The sequence below is a fragment of the Coregonus clupeaformis genome, chromosome 29 (genome assembly GCF_020615455.1).
Source record: "Coregonus clupeaformis isolate EN_2021a chromosome 29, ASM2061545v1, whole genome shotgun sequence".
NCBI lineage: Eukaryota > Metazoa > Chordata > Actinopteri > Salmoniformes > Salmonidae > Coregonus > Coregonus clupeaformis.
Window position 1 is genome coordinate 12,341,720 of NC_059220.1, and position 18,796 is coordinate 12,360,515.

Sequence of the window (18,796 nt, forward strand, 5' to 3'; positions counted from 1 at the left end):
ACTATCTTACGTCTAGTCTATGAGACCAGGCTGGATTAGTAGTAGGACAATAACTGCGCCTCCTCTGTACTGTAGGCTACATTGGTGTTATTTTGAGGTTAAACTACATACTAATCCACGGTTTTATTAAGCATGTTGAACATGCCAGTTGTGTAGACGCGGAACTCCCTGCCTGCGTGTGCGCTTGCTGCGAGTCTGCTTCTGCGACAATGACCAACCGTGTGGTTGCAACTGACTGCTGCGCGCAATCGAAACAGCTATGCAGTTGCTAACCAATGACAATCGGAGGAAACCTTTCAGAGTATAGATTCCAAAGCAGCCGTTTTCAAACACAACCTACTCATCATCAACCATCCCTGTTGCAATGCCTGTCAGAACGCTTGGTTTTCCGTGAGCGAGAAGATGCGTCGGTATTCAAAGCTGTATACCTGTAGGACTAGTCATGGACTGAACGGGGTTTTGGACTCACTTGTGAAATTTTATGCTTGCGCGTGGCACGATGCCTTATCTGACTAAACCGTTGTTTTTACTCTTCTGTCTGGTCGTTACCGGGGAATGCCGTAGGCACGGACACCGAGTACGGAGATGGACAGAAACCGTGGAGTCGGCAAAGCATGGACCAGAGACCGCAAAGCATGGCCCGTAAGTGGTACCCGAATATTGATCAACCAGGTGTGGGTTTTTGGTGCGCAATGGTTCAAGATCCGTTCCATGTCTGTCTGTCTGCATGGGTCATTGCTATGATGTGACTGGACTTTTAATGTCATCTGAGGGGTAAACAATCTCCTGAGGGGTATCTGAGAGGTATACAATCTTCTTCTTCTTCTTCTTCTTCTTCTTCTTCTTCTTCTTCTTCTTCTTCATCAAAGGTTGAATTTCACAAAACTTGATATCACTCTTACTTGATGCAGTAGATTAGAACATCATGATGAACGCTGATGAGGATGATGATGATGATGAAGATAATGATTGTGATGATCCACGCAGATAGTGAAAATTCAGTGTTGATATAGCCTAATCATTCATTGTGCACTGCAGACTGAATTGGACATGGAAAAACAATCCAATAACTACAGTCATTATAACGGGACATGAGAGAAACCTCTATTGCGGTAGCAATTGAGCCTGAGGATGAGGTTAGAGAGTGACAGAAAGCAGTGCAAATGCAACATGACCCAGACAGAAGGTGGTAGTTTAAAGTTTTACACTAGACAGCCAGGGAATAACCTACAGGTACGTGTTGTTCCTACTCATCAATGACAGGTTAGTGGCTGGCAGCCAGTGCCTCCAGGATGATCAAAGCACGACCACGTGTCTCGGGCACATTTTGTCTATCTGTCAAAGAGGGAAGCGGGCTGCATAGAACATGTGTTACTGTTATCATCAGGGCCAGCTCCAAGCATAAAGGACATAAGCAGCTGCGAAGCTTGATAAGCTAGCTAACATTGCTAATAATAAAGTTAGCTAGCTTGCTTAACATTGACATATGGTCAAACTAGCTACATTCTCCATATTGATAAGGTTGTAATTGTCAAAAACAGATTTGTTGTAATCTTTTGGTTGAAAAGGTGAAAGGTCAGTAGTGAAACGTCACAATATGGCTACTTGGGTAACTACATTTTCTCTGAGTTTCCCACTTGGAGGGTCATTGAAGTGAAATTTCACACTGGGGACTAGGAGCTTCCGATAGCACATGAAATCAGTCATAGCCAAATGTGTAGAATAGCAGGAAATTAGCTTTAAAACTAATTTAAAAAACATAAATAAATTACCTCCACCCCATGGCAAAATGAGGGGGGCTAAAATGTCTCACTTGGGGCCCCCAAAAGGCTAGAGCCGGCTCTGGTTATCATTGCAAAGCAACAATTCCCATTCAGCTTTGATTGTGCTTGATATTTACATTTTTTATTTAACCTTTATTTACGCAGTTCTACTGTAGTTCTACTGTTCCCATTGAGACCAAGGTCTCTTTGGCAAGGGAGCCCTTTACATGAATAGGCAAATGTGTAACCAGTGCATTTAATGGAGTCAAAGGCTTCCCAAAATGGCACCCTATTCCCTATATAGTGCACTACCTTTGACCAGAGCTCTATTGCATTATGCTCATACAGTGAGGGAAAAAAGTATTTGATCCCCTGCTGATTTTGTACGTTTGCCCACTTACAAAAAAATGGTCCGTCTATAATTTTAATGGTAGGTTTATTTGAACAGTGAGAGACAGAATAACAACAAAATAATCCAGAAAAACGCATGTCAAAAATGTTATAAATTGATTTGCATTTTAATGAGGGAAATAAGTATTTGACCCCCTCTCAATCATTTACATTTTTACATTTTAGTCTTATCCAGAGCTCTTATCCAGAGCGACTTACAGTTAGTGCATACATTTTTATATATATTTTTTTATACTGGAATCGAACCCACAACCCTGGCGTTGCAAACACCATGCTCTACCAACTGAGCTACATCCCTGCCCTACCCTGGACAACGCTGGGCCAATTGTGCGCCGCCCCATGGGTCTCCAGAAAGATTTCTGGCTCCCAGGTGTCTTTTATACAGGTAACGAGCTGAGATTAGGAGCACACTCTTAAAGGGAGTGCTCCTAATCTCAGTTTGTTACCTGTATAAAAGACACCTGTCCACAGAAGCAATCAATCAATCAGATTCCAAACTCTCCACCATGGCCAAGACCAAAGAGTTCTCCAAGGATGTCAGGGACAAGATTGTAGACCTACACAAGGCTGGAATGGGCTACAAGACCATCGCCAAGCAGCTTGGTGAGAAGGTGACAACAGTTGGTGCGATTATTCACAAATGGAAGAAATACAAAATAACTGTCAATCTCACTCGGCCTGGGGCTCCATGCAAGATCTCACCTCGTGGAGTTGTAATGATCATGAGAACAGTGAGGAATCAGCCCAGAACTACACGGGAGGATCTTGTCAATAATCTCAAGGCAGCTGGGACCATAGTCACCAAGAAAACAATTGGTAACACACTACGCCGTGAAGGACTGAAATCCTGCAGCGCCCGCAAGGTCCCCCTGCTCAAGAAAGCACATATACAGGCCCATCTGAAGTTTGCCAATGAACATCTGAATGATTTGTGGTAAGATGAGACCAAAATCGAGCTCTTTGGCATCAACTCAACTCGCCGTGATTGGAGGAGGAGGAATGCTGCCTATGACCCCAAGAACACCATCCCCACTGTCAAACATGGAGGTGGAAACATTATGCTTTGGGGGTGTTTTTCTGCTAAGGGGACAGGACAACTTCACCGCATCAAAGGGATGATGGACGGGGCCATGTACCGTCAAATCTTGGGTAAGAACCTCCTTCCCTCAGCCAGGGCATTGAAAATGGGTCGTGGATGGGTATTCCAGCATGACAATGACCCAAAACACACGGCCAAGGCAACAAAGGAGTGGCTCAAGAAGAAGCACATTAAGGTCCTGGAGTGGCCTAGCCAGTCTCTAGACCTTAATCCCATAGAAAATCTGTGGAGGGAGCTGAAGGTTCAAGTTGCCAAACGTCAGCTTCAAAACCTTAATGACTTGGAGAAGATCTGCAAAGAGGAGTGGAACAAAATCCCTCCTGAGATGTGTGCAAACCTGGTGGCCAACTACAAGAAACGTCTGACCTCTGTGATTGCCAACAAGGGTTTTGCCACCAAGTACTAAGTCATGTTTTGCAGAGGGGTCAAATACTTATTTCCCTCATTAAAATGCAAATCAATTAATAACATTTCTGACATGCGTTTTTCAGGATTTTTTTGTTCCACCAGTTATCAACTCATCATTCATTAATATGGTGTTGTCTTGTTTTGTCATCTCCCAGTTCCTTGACAAAGAAGCCTCCAGATGTGACCAAGAATCGCAAGCTGAAGACAGAGCAGCTTCTGAAAGTAGATGATCATGATTTCACCATGAGGCCAGCATTTGGAGGTAGGGATCACACACACACACACACACACACACACACACACACACACACACACACACACACACACACACACACACACACACACACACACACTGGCCGAAGAGTCCAGATATGCTCTTATTGGATGGTGTTTGGGGGATCCCATTTGTATGTAAGATGTCATATAAAACACTCCACAACATGCAGGAACTGCTATTAGATTTCCCATTCATGGTATTTACCTACCTTAGTTGAATGCACTCACTGTAAGTTACTCTGGATAATAACATCTGCTGAATGTAAAATGGGAATGCCACGTATGCCATTGCCTTAGTGCTAGTTCACCTCACTCATTTACTGAATTCAATGGTTTAGCTGTTAGTCCAACATGACAGGTAAATTACACACCTTCGGTAAAGGGAGAGAATGTGCTCAACTCTTATCCTCCAATTACATAAAATCAAATCAAGCTTTATTTATACAGCACATTTCAGACATGGAATGCAGCACAATGTGCTTTACAAGAAAAAACTAATAAAAACAATGAAATATTTACCACAAAAGAAACATAAGAGGATAAACAACAAAAGAATAACAATAAAAACTGAACGACTAAAAAGCCCCCTGAGGAAAAGCAAAGCTAAAAAGGTGTTTTGGCCCCCCTCAGGTTCTCTGGCAAGCTATTACAGAGTAACTAAAGGCTGCCTCTCCGTGCCTCTTGGTCCTAGGCTTTGGGATAGTTAAAAGGCCAGTGCCAGAGGACCTGAGGGATCTACTGGGTGCACAATCGTGGATTGATTTAAAAACCAATAGAATAATCTGTTAATTAATTCTAAAACTCACAGGCAGCCAGTGCAGAGACCTTAAAACCGGTGTAATGTGTGCTCTCCGTCTGGTCTTGGTCAGTACCCGTGCTGCAGCATTCTGTATGTTTTGCAGTTGACCAATGGCTTTCTTGGGTGGACCAGACAGGAGAGCATTACAGTGGTCAAGCCTACTTGTAATAAAAGCATGGATGAGTCTCTCTGTATCAGCCTGAGAGAGAAATGGCCGCACCTTGGCAATGTTCCTCAGGTGGTGAAAAGCTATTTTGGTCACATTCCTAATGTGTGATTCAAAATTGAGTTCAGAATCTAAAATAACACCTAGGTTTTTTTACCTAGTGTTTTATCTTTATTGCCCGTTAATTAAAATGTGCGGCCAGATTCTCTCTCTGTGCTTTGGCTCCAACAATAAGTACCTCGGTCTTGTCTTGACTTAGCTGGAGGAAGTTGTGAGCCACCAAGTATTTAAATCACTAATACAGTCTATTAATTTATCCATGGAGCTAAAATCCTCTGGTCACACAGAAATGTAAAGTTGTGTATCGTCTGCGTAGCAGTGAAAATCAATGCTGTGCTTTTTGATAACGCTGCCAAGTGGGAACATATATAAACTGAACAGTACAGGACCCAAAATCGAACCTTGTGGAACGCCACATGTGATATGTATTTTCTCTGAGTTACAGTTGAAGTCGGAAGTTATATAAAAATAAAATACAAATATTGTATATTGTACAGTGGGGAAAAAAAGTATTTAGTCAGCCACCAATTGTGCAAGTTCTCCCACTTAAAAATATGAGAGAGGCCTGTAATTTTCATCATAGGTACATGTCAACTATGACAGACAAATTGAGAAGAAAAAAATCCAGAAAATCACATTGTAGGATTTTCAATGAATTTATTTGCAAATTATGGTGGAAAATAAGTATTTGGTCACCTACAAGCAAGCAAGATTTCTGGCTCTCACAGACCTGTAACTTCTTCTTTAAGAGGCTCCTCTGTCCTCCACTTGTTACCTGTATTAATGGCACCTGTTTGAACTTGTTATCAGTATAAAAGACACCTGTCCACAACCTCAAACAGTCACACTCCAAACTCCACTATGGCCAAGACCAAAGAGCTGTCAAAGGACACCAGAAACAAAATTGTAGACCTGCACCAGGCTGGGAAGACTGAATCTGCAATAGGTAAGCAGCTTGGTTTGAAGAAATCAACTGTGGGAGCAATTATTAGGAAATGGAAGACATACAAGACCACTGATAATCTCCCTCGATCTGGGGCTCCACGCAAGATCTCACCCCGTGGGGTCAAAATGATCACAAGAACGGTGAGCAAAAATCCCAGAACCACACGGGGGACCTAGTGAATGACCTGCAGAGAGCTGGGACCAAAGTAACAAAGCCTACCATCAGTAACACACTACGCCGCCAGGGACTCAAATCCTGCAGTGCCAGACGTGTCCCCCTGCTTAAGCCAGTACATGTCCAGGCCCATCTGAAGTTTGCTAGAGTGCATTTGGATGATCCAGAAGAGGATTGAGAGAATGTCATATGGTCAGATGAAACCAAAATAGAACTTTTTGGTAAAAACTCAACTCGTCGTGTTTGGAGGACAAAGAATGCTGAGTTACATCCAAAGAACACCATACCTACTGTGAAGCATGGGGGTGGAAACATCATGCTTTGGGGCTGTTTTTCTGCAAAGGGACCAGGACGACTGATCCGTGTAAAGGAAAGAATGAATGGGGCCATGTATCGTGAGATTTTGAGTGAAAACCTCCTTCCAACAGCAAGGGCATTGAAAATGAAACGTGGCTGGGTCGTTCAGCATGACAATGATCCCAAACACACCGCCCGGGCAATGAAGGAGTGGCTTCGTAAGAAGCATTTCAAGGTCCTGGAGTGGCCTAGCCAGTCTCCAGATCTCAACCCCATAGAAAATCTTTGGAGGGAGTTGAAAGTCCGTGTTGCCCAGCGACAGCCCCAAAACATCACTGCTCTAGAGGAGATCTGCATGGAGGAATGGGCCAAAATACCAGCAACAGTGTGTGAAAACCTTGTGAAGACTTACAGAAAACGTTTGACCTGTGTCATTGCCAACAAAGGGTATATAACAAAGTATTGAGAAACTTTTGTTATTGACCAAATACTTATTTTCCACCATAATTTTTTTTCTCATTTTGTCTGTCATAGTTGACGTGTACCTATGATGAAAATGACAGGCCTCTCTCATCTTTTTAAGTGGGAGAACTTGCACAATTGGTGGCTGACTAAATACTTTTTTTCCCCACTGTATATATATATATATATGAAGTCGGAAGTTTACATACACCTTAGCCAAATACATTTAAACTCAGTTTTTTCACAATTCCTGACATTTAATCCTAGTAGAAATTCCCTGTTTTAGGTCAGTTGGGATCACCACTTTATTTTTAGAATGTGAAATGTCAGAATAATAGTAGAGAGAATTATTTATTTCAGCTTTTATTTCTTTCATCACATTCCCAGTGGGTCAGAAGTTTACATACACTCAATTAGTATTTGGTAGCATTGCCTTTAAATTGTTTAACTTGGGTCAAACGTTTCGGGTAGCCTTCCACAAGCTTCCCACAATAAGTTGGGTGAATTTTGGCCCATTCCTCCTGACAGAGCTGGTGTAACTGAGTCAGGTTTGTAGGCCTCCTTGCTCGCACACGCTTTTTCAGTTCTGCCCACACATTTTCTATAGGATTGAGGTCAGGGCTTTGTGATGGCCACTCCAATACCTTGACTTTGTGGTCCTTAAGCCATTTTGCCACAACTTTGGAAGTATTCTTGGGGTCATTGTCCATTTGGAAGACCCATTTGTGACCAAGCTTTAACTTCTTGACTGATGTCTTGAGATGTTGCTTCAATATATCCACATCATTTTCCTTCCTCATGATGCCATATATTTTGTGAAGTGCACCAGTCCCTCCTGCAGCAAAGCACCCCCACAGCATGATGCTGCCACCCCCGTGCTTCACAGTTGGGATGGTATTCTTCAGCTTGCAAGCGTCCCCCTTTTTCCTCCAAACATAACGATGGTCATTATGGCCAAACAGTTCTATTTTTGTTGCATCAGACCAGAGGACATTTCTCAAAAAAGTATGATCTTTGTCCCCATGTGCAGTTGCAAACTGTAGTCTGGCTTTTTAATGGCGGTTTTGGAGCAGTGGCTTCTTCCTTGCTGAGCGGCCTTTCAGATTATGTCGATATAGGACTCGTTTTACTGTGGATATAGATACTTTTGTACCTGTTTCCTCCAGCATCTTCACAAGGTCCTTTGCTGTTGTTCTGGGATTGATTTGCACTTTTTGCATTAAGGTGCATCTCTAGGAGACAGAACGCGTCTCCTTCCTGAGCGGTATGATGGCTGCGTGGTCCCATGGTGTTTATACTTGCGTACTATTGTTTGTACAGATGAACATGGTACCTTCAGGCGTTTGGAAAATGCTCCCAAGGATGAACCAGACTTGAGGAGGTCTACAATTTTTTTTCTGAGGTCTTGGCTGATTTCTTTTTATTTTCCCATGATGTCAAGCAAAGAGGCACTGAGTTTGAAAGTAGGCCTTGAAATACATCCACAGGTACACCTCCAATTAACTCAAATTATGTCAATTAGCCTATCAGAAGCTTCTAAAGCCATGACATAATTTTCTGGAATTTTCCAAGCTGTTTAAAGGCACAGTCAACTTAGTGTATATAAACTTCTGACCCACTGGAATTGTGATACAGTGAATTATAAGTGAAATAATCTGTCTGTAAACAATTGTTGGAAACATTACTTGTGTCATGCACAAAGTAGATGTCCTAACCGACTTGCCAAAACTATAGTTTGTTAACAAGAAATTTGTGGAGTAGTTGAAAAACAAGTTTTAATGACTCCAACCTAAGTGTATGTAAACTTCCGACTTCAACTGTATGTTCGCCAAGGGTGACAAAAAACTCTAGAAAAAACTCTAACTGGACCGGAGAGGCCAACCCACCTCTCCAGTCTGTCCAGAAGGACATCATGGTCAACAGTGTCGAATGCAGCACTTAAATCCAAGAGTAGAGGGACGGAGAGCTGTTTGGCGTCTGTGTTGGCTCTAAGATAATTTACCACGTTAACTAAGGCTATCTCTGTGCTGTGGTGGACCCAAAAACCAGATTGGAATTTTCCAAAAATACAGTTGGCACAAAATATTTTTGCTGTTTGAAAACCAATTTCTCCAGAATTTTGCTTAAGAATGGAAGGTTGGAGATTGTCCCAAAATTGCTAAGAGCTGAAGAATCTAGATTACTTTTCTTCAGAAGGGGTTTCATAGCAGTTTTTAGTGCAGTGGGGAAAGTGCCTGTGAACAGGGAGTGATTAACAATAGCTTGCACTTCTTCAGATATGCAATTTAAAACAGTTTTGAAGAAGGTGGTGGGGATAAGATCGAGAAGGCAGGTAGAAGGCTTATGTTGTGATATCACTTTCCTGAGCATGTCTGTGTCAACCAGGGAAAATAAATCCATAGTGCCTGTGTGGTAGGGTAGGGCACATATCATCAAGTCTTTCTTGACTGATACCCAGCCTAATGTTTGTTATTTTATCTCTGAAATATTGCGCAAACTCATCACATTTAGATGTGGAGGAAAGTTCACATAGGTTTGCGGGGGTAGGATTTATTCTGATTATTAGTGATCAAGTTAGAAAAATGAGCTCGTCTGGCATTTCTAACCACCTTGTTATACAATACCAGTCAAAAGTTTGGACACACCTACTCATTGCAGGGTTTTTCTTTATTTTTACAATTTTTTACATTATAGAGTAATTGTGAAGACATCAAAACTATGAAATAACACATTTGGAATCATGTACATTTGCATTTTAGTCATTTAGCAGACGCTCTTATCCAGAGCGACTTACAGTTAGTGAGTGCATACATTATTATTTTTTATTTTTTCATACTGGCCCCCCGTGGGAAACAAACCCACATCCCTGCCGGCCATTCCCTCCCCTACCCTGGACCAATTGTGCACCGCCCCATGGGTCTCCCGGTCATGGCCGGCTACGACAGAGCCTGGATTCGAACCAGGATCTCTAGTGGCACAGCTAGCACTGCGATGCAGTGCCTTAGACCACTGCGCCACTCGGGAGTTATGTAGTAACCAAAAAAGTGTTGAACAAATCAAAATATATTTTATATTTGAGATTCTTCAAATAGCCACCCTTTGCCTTGATGAGAGCTTTGCACACTCTTGGAATTCTCTCAACCAGCTTCATGAGATAGTCACCTGGAATGCATTTAAATTACAGGTATGCCTTCTTTAAAGTTCATTTGTGGAATTTCTTTCCTTCTTAATGCGTTTGAGCCAATCAGTTGTGACAAGGTACATTTTTTACATTTTAGTCATTTAGCAGACACTCTTATCCAGAGTGACTTACAGATAGTGAGTGCATACATTTTCATACTGGCCCCCCGTGGGAATCGAACCCACAACCCTGGAGTCTACCAACTGAGCTACACGGGGCCTGGTAGGGGGATACACAGAAGATAGCCCTATTTGGTAAAACACCAAGTCCATATTATGGCAAGAACAGCTCAAATAAGCAAAGAGAAACAACAGTCCATCATTACTTTAAGACATGAAGGTCAGTCAATACGGAACATTTCAAGAACTTTGAACGTTTCTTCAAATGCAGTCACAAAAACCATCAAGCGCAATGATGAAACTGGCTCTCATGAGGACCGCCACAGGAATGGAAGACCCAGAGTCACCTCTGCTGCAGAGGATAAGTTCATTAGAGTTACCAGCCTCAGAAATTGCAGCCCATAAAATGCTTCACAGAGTTCAAGTAACAGACACATCAACTGTTCAGAGGAGACTGTGTGAATCAGGCCTTCATGGTCAAATCGCTGCAAAGAAACCACAACATTTACATTTAAGTCATTTAGCAGACGCTCTTATCCAGAGCAACTTCCAGTTAGTGAGTGCATACATTTTTCATTTTTCATACTGGCCCCCCATCGGAATCAAACCCACGACCCTGGAGTCTACTAACTGAGCTACATCCCTGCCGGCCATTCCCTCTCCTACCCTGCGGCAATTGTGCGCTGCCCCATGGGTCTCCCGGTCGCGGCCAGGCTACAACCGAGCCTGGATTCAAACCAGGATCTCTAGTAGCACAGCAGACCACAGCAGTGCCTTAGACCACTGCGCCACTCGGGAGGTTACTACTAAAGGACACCAATAATAAGAAGAGACTTGCTTGGGCCAAGAAACACGCACAATGGACATTAGACTGGTGGAAATGTGTCCTTTGGTCTGGTATCCAAATTTGAGATTTTTGGTTCCAACCGCCGTGTCTTTGTGAGTCGCGGTGTGAGTGAACGGATGATATCCGCATGTGTATTTCCCACCGTGAAGCATGGAGGAGGAGGTGTTATGGTGTGGGGGTGCTTTGCTCGTTACACTGTCTGTGATGTATTTAGAATTCAAGGCACACTTAACCAGCATGGCTACCACAGCATTCTGCAGTGATACGCCATCCCATCTTGTTTGGGCTTAGTGGGACTATCAGTTGTTTTTCAACAGGACAATGACCCAACACACCTCCAGGCTGTGTAAATGCTCTTTTACCAAGAAGGAGTGTGATGGAGTGCTGCATCAGATGACCTGGCCTCCACAATCACCCGACCTCAACCCAATTGAGATGGTTTGGGATGAGTTGGACCGCAGAGTGAAGGAAAAGCAGCCAACAAGTGCTCAGCATATGTGGGAACTCCTTCAAGACTGTTGGAAAAGCATTCCAGGTGAAGCCGGTTGAGAGAATGCCAAGAGTGTTTAAAGCTGTCATCAAGGCAAAGGGTGGCTATTTGAAGAATCTAAATCTAAAATATATTTAGATTTTGTTTAACACTTTTTTGGTTACTAAATGAATCCATATGTGTTATGGATTCTACAATGTAGAAAATATTAAAAATAAAGAAAAACCCTATAATGAGTAGATATGTCCAAACTTTTGACTGGTACTATATATGCCAAGTTGCCCTCTCAGAATATCATAATGACCTGCAAATTCTCCTGCTTGTTAGAAAAGCAAAACTCAAAGTGAGGTTCTTACTGTCTGGAACCTATAAAAACTTTGCCATAAATATAATTATACAGTAGTTGCGTAGTCAATTAGATTTGCTGTCTTGGACCTGAGTTTTAAACATAGATTTAGAATGAGTAGAACGGACATCCCCATTCAAGTCAATGATGCCATAATGGGTGCACTGATACTATCCCATTCTACTCTATTTTAATTCTGTGGTTTTAAGCCTCTGTTTCGGTTACCTCAAAATAATTAAATTTCTGACATCCAGCTACCCCACTCTAAAGTATCTGAAAATGAATTATTCAAGCTGTCTACTAAGTTGGCACATACTGTAAACTCTAGCTTGTGTCACGCCCTGGCTCTGGGGACTCTAGTATGTTGAGCCAGGGTTGTGAGTTTTCATGTGTGTTGGTTCTAGTTGTTGTATATCTATGTTGGCCAGGGTGGCTCCCAATCGGAGACGGCTGTAGCTCGTTGTCTCTGATTGGGAGTCATACTTAGGTAGCCGTTAGGCATTCATTCATGGTGGTTTCTTGTTCCGTGTGTGTTTGTGTATGTAACCAGGGACGTCACGTTTTCGTTTTGATCGTGTGATCATTATATAAATAAATATGTTCGCATTCAACGCTGCGCCTTGGTCCTCCTCTCTCACCGACGATCGTGACAGAAGAAACCACCAAGACTGGACCAAGCAGCGTGTCCAGGAGCCATCGCCAGGGAGATCTCTAGCAGATCTCCTTCGCCTCCTCGACTGGGTCAAGCCGGGTGAGGAAGAGAAGGGCTTGACATGGAAGCAGAAGGGCGAGAGGCTGGCGAGGGACATGGAGACCTGGTCCACGGGTAGGAGAGACGCCCAGAAAATTTTTAGGGGGGGGCTAACGCCGTGGACGACGGGCCAGCAGGAGACCGCGGCAGAGCGGCCCAGCGGGTTGGCAGAGGAGGCCGCCAGGTTACGGGGGCCACTGGTCGAAGAGGGGATGGAAGGTGTAGAGGCACGGCGAGAGGTACTGGGGTGTGTTACCAGTCCGGTCCGGCCCATTCCAGATCCCTGCGTAGGACCAGTGGTGTGTGTCCCCAGTACGGTCCGGCCTGTTCCTGCTCCCCGTACCAGGCCAATGGTGTGCGTCGTCAGCCCGGCTCTGCCCGTTCCTGCTCCCCGCACCAAGTCAGTGGTGCGCTTCGTCAGCCCGGCTCGGCCCGTTCCTGCTCCCCGCACCAAGTCAGTGGTGCACTTCGTCAGCCCGGCTCGGCCCGTTCCTGCTCCCGCACCAAGTCAGTGGTGCGCCCGGTCACCCGGCTCGGCCCGTTCCTGCTCCCCGCACCAAGTCAGTGGTGCGCTTCGTCAGCCCGGCTCGGCCCGTTCCTGCTCCCCGCACCAAGTCAGTGGTGCGCTTCGTCAGCCCGGCTCGGCCCGTTCCTGCTCCCCGCACCAAGTCAGTGGTGCGCCCGTCAGCCCGGCTCGGCCCGTTCCTGCTCCCGCACCAAGTCAGTGGTGCGTTTCGTCAGCCCGGTTCGGCCCGCTCCTGCTCCCCGCACCAAGTCAGGGGTGCGTTTGCGTCAGCCCGGCTCGGGCCGTTCATGCTCCCCACACCAAGCCAGTGGTGTGCGTCGTCAGTCCGGCACAGCCCGTGCCTGTTCCACTGGTGCCTGGTTCAGCACGGGTCAGCTGCTTCACGCCGGAGCTAGAGCAATCCGCTCCACCAGTGTGCAGTCCAGCTCCGGTCTGCAGGGCCAGACCGGACCAGGGGTACTTTGGGGGGTTAGAGAGCGAGTGGGGATCATGCCCGGAGCCGGATCCGCCGCCAAGGCGGAGTGCCCACCCGGTCCCTCCCCTGTGGTATTTGGTTGGCGCGGTCGGAATCCGCGCCTTTAGGGGGGGGTACTGTCACGCCCTGGCTCTGGGGACTCTAGTATGTTGAGCCAGGGTGTGAGTTTTCATGTGTGTTGGTTCTAGTTGTTGTATATCTATGTTGGCCAGGGTGGCTCCCAATCGGAGACGGCTGTAGCTCGTTGTCTCTGATTGGGAGTCATACTTAGGTAGCCGTTAGGCATTCATTCATTGTGGTTTCTTGTTAGTGTTGGTTTGTGTTGTAACCATAGACGTCACGCATTCGTTGTTTATTGTTTTGATCGTGTGATCATTTAATAAATATAATATGTTCACCCGCAACGCTGCGCCTTGGTCTCTCCATGACGATCGTGACAGCTTGTTACAGCCTACAAACTTGACTCTCCATGTTCTTTGTGCAGTAGCGTGTTGAGAACAGTTCATGAGATGTTTCATGGATTTCCTGTTCAAACTGTAAGTGAATTTAGAGAGTATTTCTTAGTGCTTTGAGTGTTTGAAATCTAAGCAGTAGACTTGTATTATTGGATGAGTTCAGATGAGACTGTTACTCAGGGCTAGTCTTTGTGTTGATGCACTTAAAAGTTTGCTTCGTTTGTCGCAGCCGAGAAATCTACCGACCCAAACTTTAGGATTGTTTTCTTTGTGACAAAGACAGCTTTTTTAATGATGTTTGGAGATGCTGCATTTGAAAACAAGAGAAAAGAGGAGAGAGAAAGAAAGAGCATGCGCACGTCTTCTTTTCTTTTGATGTTATCTTCTCAACTTGTTTCTTGTTTGGAGCCGATCTGATGAAAGTTTCTGTTTTGGGGGTATAGAGGGGCTTGTCTCCTCTCCTCGACTGTGACAGGGATCATTACTGCAGGGGAACGAATGTGTGGCACATCGATCAGCAGGGGGTCACATACACACACACACACACACAAGGATACATGGATCTAATGGAAACTGACTCACCCAGGCTCAAACAGTAACAGTATCCTCCCTTCCCCTCCCCTCCCCTCCTCTCCTCTCCTTGAAGAAAAACACACCTGTGGAGTTACACAGGACTAGTACAGAGGAACTAGCAGTTTGTAACTTTCTGCATGCAAATGGCCCAGTAAAGGAGGTTCCTGGACATGCTTGTCTTATTTTAGCCCCTCTCCATGCATTTAAAAAGGCTGTGGGAAGTTAAAGCTAATGTATGCAAGTCTTGGGACACATGCAGTTAGTAGGCTTACATTATGCAATTGTTTTGCCCTCCTACCCTTAGACTGTATAGTAATATAGTTTGACATTGCAGGTGTTCCATCCATAGTATGGAAGTCAACAAAAGTGAAAAGGTCTAATCTAGTGCATTGGTAGGATGCATTCATCGCTTTTAATCCGGGGTAAAATGAGAGAGAGAGAGAGAGAGAGAGAGAGAGACTGGATCCTTCTTTTCCATGTAGAGAGCACTGTGCACCGTTCACATGATACTGTGTACTGGATGTGAAGTGAAGCAACAGTGTGCATGCTTTTCAGAAATGTGGTGGTTTAGTGGCATTAAGGATTTATCTCAGTCCACAAGGTCAACAGTGAGGTTCACGCTTATTCTTATTTAACCACCAATAAACCACACAGCGAAGTTCCCTGTCACAGCCGAGGAGAGGAGAGGAGAGGAGAGGAGAGGAGAGGAGAGGAGAGGAGAGGAGAGGAGAGGAGAGGAGAGGAGAGGAGAGGAGAGGAGTGGAAAGGAGAGGAGAAAAAGGGAGAGGAGAGGAGGGGAGAGGAGAGGAGAGGAGAGGAGAGGAGGGAAGAGGAACGTAGAGGAAGGGAGAGTAGAGGAAGGGAGAGGAGAGGAAAGGAGGGGAGAGGAAAGGAGGGGAGAGGAGAGGAGAGGAAGGGAGAGTAGAGGAAGGGAGAGGAGAGGAGAGGAGAGGAGAGGAGAGATAGGGAGAGGAGAGAACGAGAGAGGAGAGGAAAGGAGGGGAGAGAAGAGGAAGGGAGAGGAGAGGATTGGAGGGGAGAGGAGAGGAGAGGAGAGGAAGGGAGAGGAAGGAGGGGAGAGGAGAGGAGAGGAGAGGAAGGAGGGGAGAGAAGAGGAAAGAAGGGGAGAGGAGAGGAGAGGAGAGGAGAGGAGAGGAGAGGAGAGGAGAGGAGGGGAAAGGAGGGGAGAGGACAGGAGAGGAGAGGAAAGGAAAGGAAAGGAAAGGAGGGGAGTGGCCAACACATTGTAAACACTGTTGCCACTGTGTACACCGAGACATTACTTCTCAATGGCTGGAATATGGCTCTGCTCTGCTATGACATTCATTAATCTGCCAACTCAGAAGTGTCATGAACAGCAGTGGCCGCTAACATAATCCTGAACCACCCAAGTGGGCTATCCCGTGTATGTGTGTCCTGTCTTATGTGTGTGTGTATTTGTGTTTTTGTGTCTGTGTGTTTGTCTGTCAGTCTGTGTGTGTTTGGGTGTTTGTGTGTGTGTGTGTGTTTGTGTGTCCTGTCCCATGTGTATAGTGTGTCCACCCCACTGGAATGTTTATTATTAGCGACAAGCTAGAGGTTTCTATGTAGTTGCCAAGGCTAAGCAGTACTCACTGATGGCTGGGTTTACCCCTAGCCATCTGGAGATAGCTTTGCAGAGGCTGCTGTAGACTTAAGGCGTTCGCATGCTTCCCAGCCGAAATTGTTCAGAAGAGTTCGTGCATATATTGTGATTACATTTGGTGAAGTTTTTGTTCATTTTGGACTTCGGTAATGTTTTTTTCGGCTGTTCGGGCACACATATTTTTTCCTCAAGGCAAGCCAAAGTCGGTAGCCAAAGTTGGTAGCCGAAGTCTACACCCCTTCGTTGGTGATTGGTCAACAGTAGGGATTCTTTAATAAATTCTTTGTTTTGTTTGTTAGCTTTCATGCACATTTTTTCATTGAGAAATACTGCACCAAACATTATTTTATTCCTTTATTATTAACCCATCCACCACCCACCAAACATCTTAGGTAGATGTAAAATTGAGCGACTAAGATCTCCTTGGCAAAAACGTCAAAATTAATGACAGATTTCTTGATTTATCTTAGATTAATTCGGACTATTCTGGCTATGGCGTCTCAAGATGGATAAACAGTGCTATTGCCGCTTATTTCTCATTTTTCAAGCGAAGGTATTTTAAGGGAGTATGCGAGCACCAGCCAAACTGAAGCATACTATCAAATCAAATCAAATCAAATCAAATGGTATTGGTCACATACACGTGTTTACCAGATGTTATTGCGGGTGTAGCGAAATGCTTGTGTTTCTAGCTCTGCAAGTGCAGTAATATCTAACAAGTAATATCTAACAATTTCACAACATATACCCAATACACACAAATCTAATTAAAGCAATGGAATTAAGAATATATAAATATATGGACGAGCAATGTCAGAACGGCATAGACTAAGATACAGTAGAATAAAATAGAATACAGTATATACATATGAGATGAGTAATGCAGATATGTAAACATTATTAAAGTGACTAGTGTTCCATTTATTAAAGTGGCCAGTGATTTCTAATCTATGTATATAGGCAGCAGCCTCTAATGTGCTAGTGATGGCTTTTTAACAGTCTGATGGCCTTGAGATAGAAGCTGTTTTTCAGACTCTCAGTCCCAGCTTTGATGCACCTGTACTGACCTTGCATTCTGGATGATAGCGGGGTGAACAGGCAGTGGCTATATATTTAAGTCGGGGGCCCCGGGGCACGTGCCCTGCGTGCCCATTCGTAAATCCTGCTTTTGCCGGAAATGCTAACGATCATGACCAGATTAAGCTGGCAGGGGTTTCTCCTGTTGACCGCGTGGATTAGCACATGATGCACCAGGGACTCCTGCTGACAGCTGTTTACCATTGATAACTCTCTGTCCCAACAGACAGACGAAATGGGCTGCAAGGTTGGCTCAGTTTAAAAAACACTGTTAAAAGTACTGAGTAGTACTAAGACTTACAGTACAGACATTACTGAGTAGTACTAAGACTTACAGTACAGACAGTACTGAGTAGTACTAAGATTTACAGTACTGAGTAGTACTAAGACTTAAAGTACAGACAGTACTGAGTAGTACTAAGATTTACAGTAAAGACAGTACTGAGTAGTACTAAGACTTACAGTACAGACAGTACTGAGTAGTACTAAGTATTACTGTAACATACATAACACTAGTAGTGACATCATGTTGCTGAACAAAGTTGTTGGGGTGATCAGTAGATTTAAATTGAGACTTTTGCTGAATCCCAAATGGCATCTTATTTCCTACATAGTGTACTGCTTGGGAATAGGGTACCATTTCAGATGTAGCCTGTCACGTCTCTTCCCGTTGCTCCCCTCCGGCACTCTGATTCGCCGGTCTACTGAGCCACCGGTCTGAGTGCACCACCTCGGCAACCACCCCTATATAGCCCTGGACTGTTCAGTGCTGTGTTGGGTGTGTCATGTTGTGGACTCGCTCTTTGTTGTTCTCTTGCTCAGTGTTAAGTACACCTTTACATTGTTGATTGCTGCATCTGCGTCCTACTTCTTATTATCCTCAGTACTCGTCACATAGCCTCAAGACATTACCAGTTGCAATTTCAAAAAATGTGAAGTGAGACCCCATGTCTGTAGGCCTACTTCACCCCAACTTTGCTCTACAAAACACTAAAAGATGGCAACATGAAGTCCTTGGACAAAAGTGCATGGGGTTTGCATCAGTGCATTATAGCCAGATTTTTTTCAGACACTACAGGAGGTCTTTTTGCCCTCAATTGATGTCCTTTAAATACATTTGATGTGCAATATGCTGCCAAGTTTCTGATGTGGAGTTGGAATGTCAATATTATGAGTTTTTCATTAATTCATAGGCCTACTATTAAATAATTCATATCATCCTTTAATGCAAACTGACTCCAGACAACTTCTGTCTGTACATAGTGTAGACAGTGTAATTCTCCTGATAATAGCATCTAGACTGCTGCACTATTACAGTCACCACTTAGTTCAATGAGTTGAGATGTCACCAACACAATAAAGGTTTTTAACTTTCACTACCAAAGGAGTGCTTTCGCTATTTGAACTATGGCTGCAAACATACTTAAAGGAGAATGGTAACACTCTCCTTAAAGTTACCCCTTTTTTGCAA

General features: G+C 44.4%; 1 protein-coding gene across 1 annotated transcript in view; it reads left to right on the top strand.

Annotated features, from left to right (window-relative positions):
- The first annotated feature begins 225 nt into the window (after positions 1-225).
- The window catches only part of LOC121544303 (gamma-aminobutyric acid receptor subunit rho-2-like), a 28,769-nt gene continuing 10,198 nt past the window's right edge, over positions 226-18,796 (top strand). The window contains exons 1-2 of the mRNA XM_041854221.2: positions 226-642; positions 3,837-3,943. Of these exons, the coding sequence (XP_041710155.2) occupies positions 482-642; positions 3,837-3,943 (268 nt within the window). The 5' untranslated portion in view covers positions 226-481. The remainder of the gene's footprint in view (positions 643-3,836; positions 3,944-18,796) is intronic.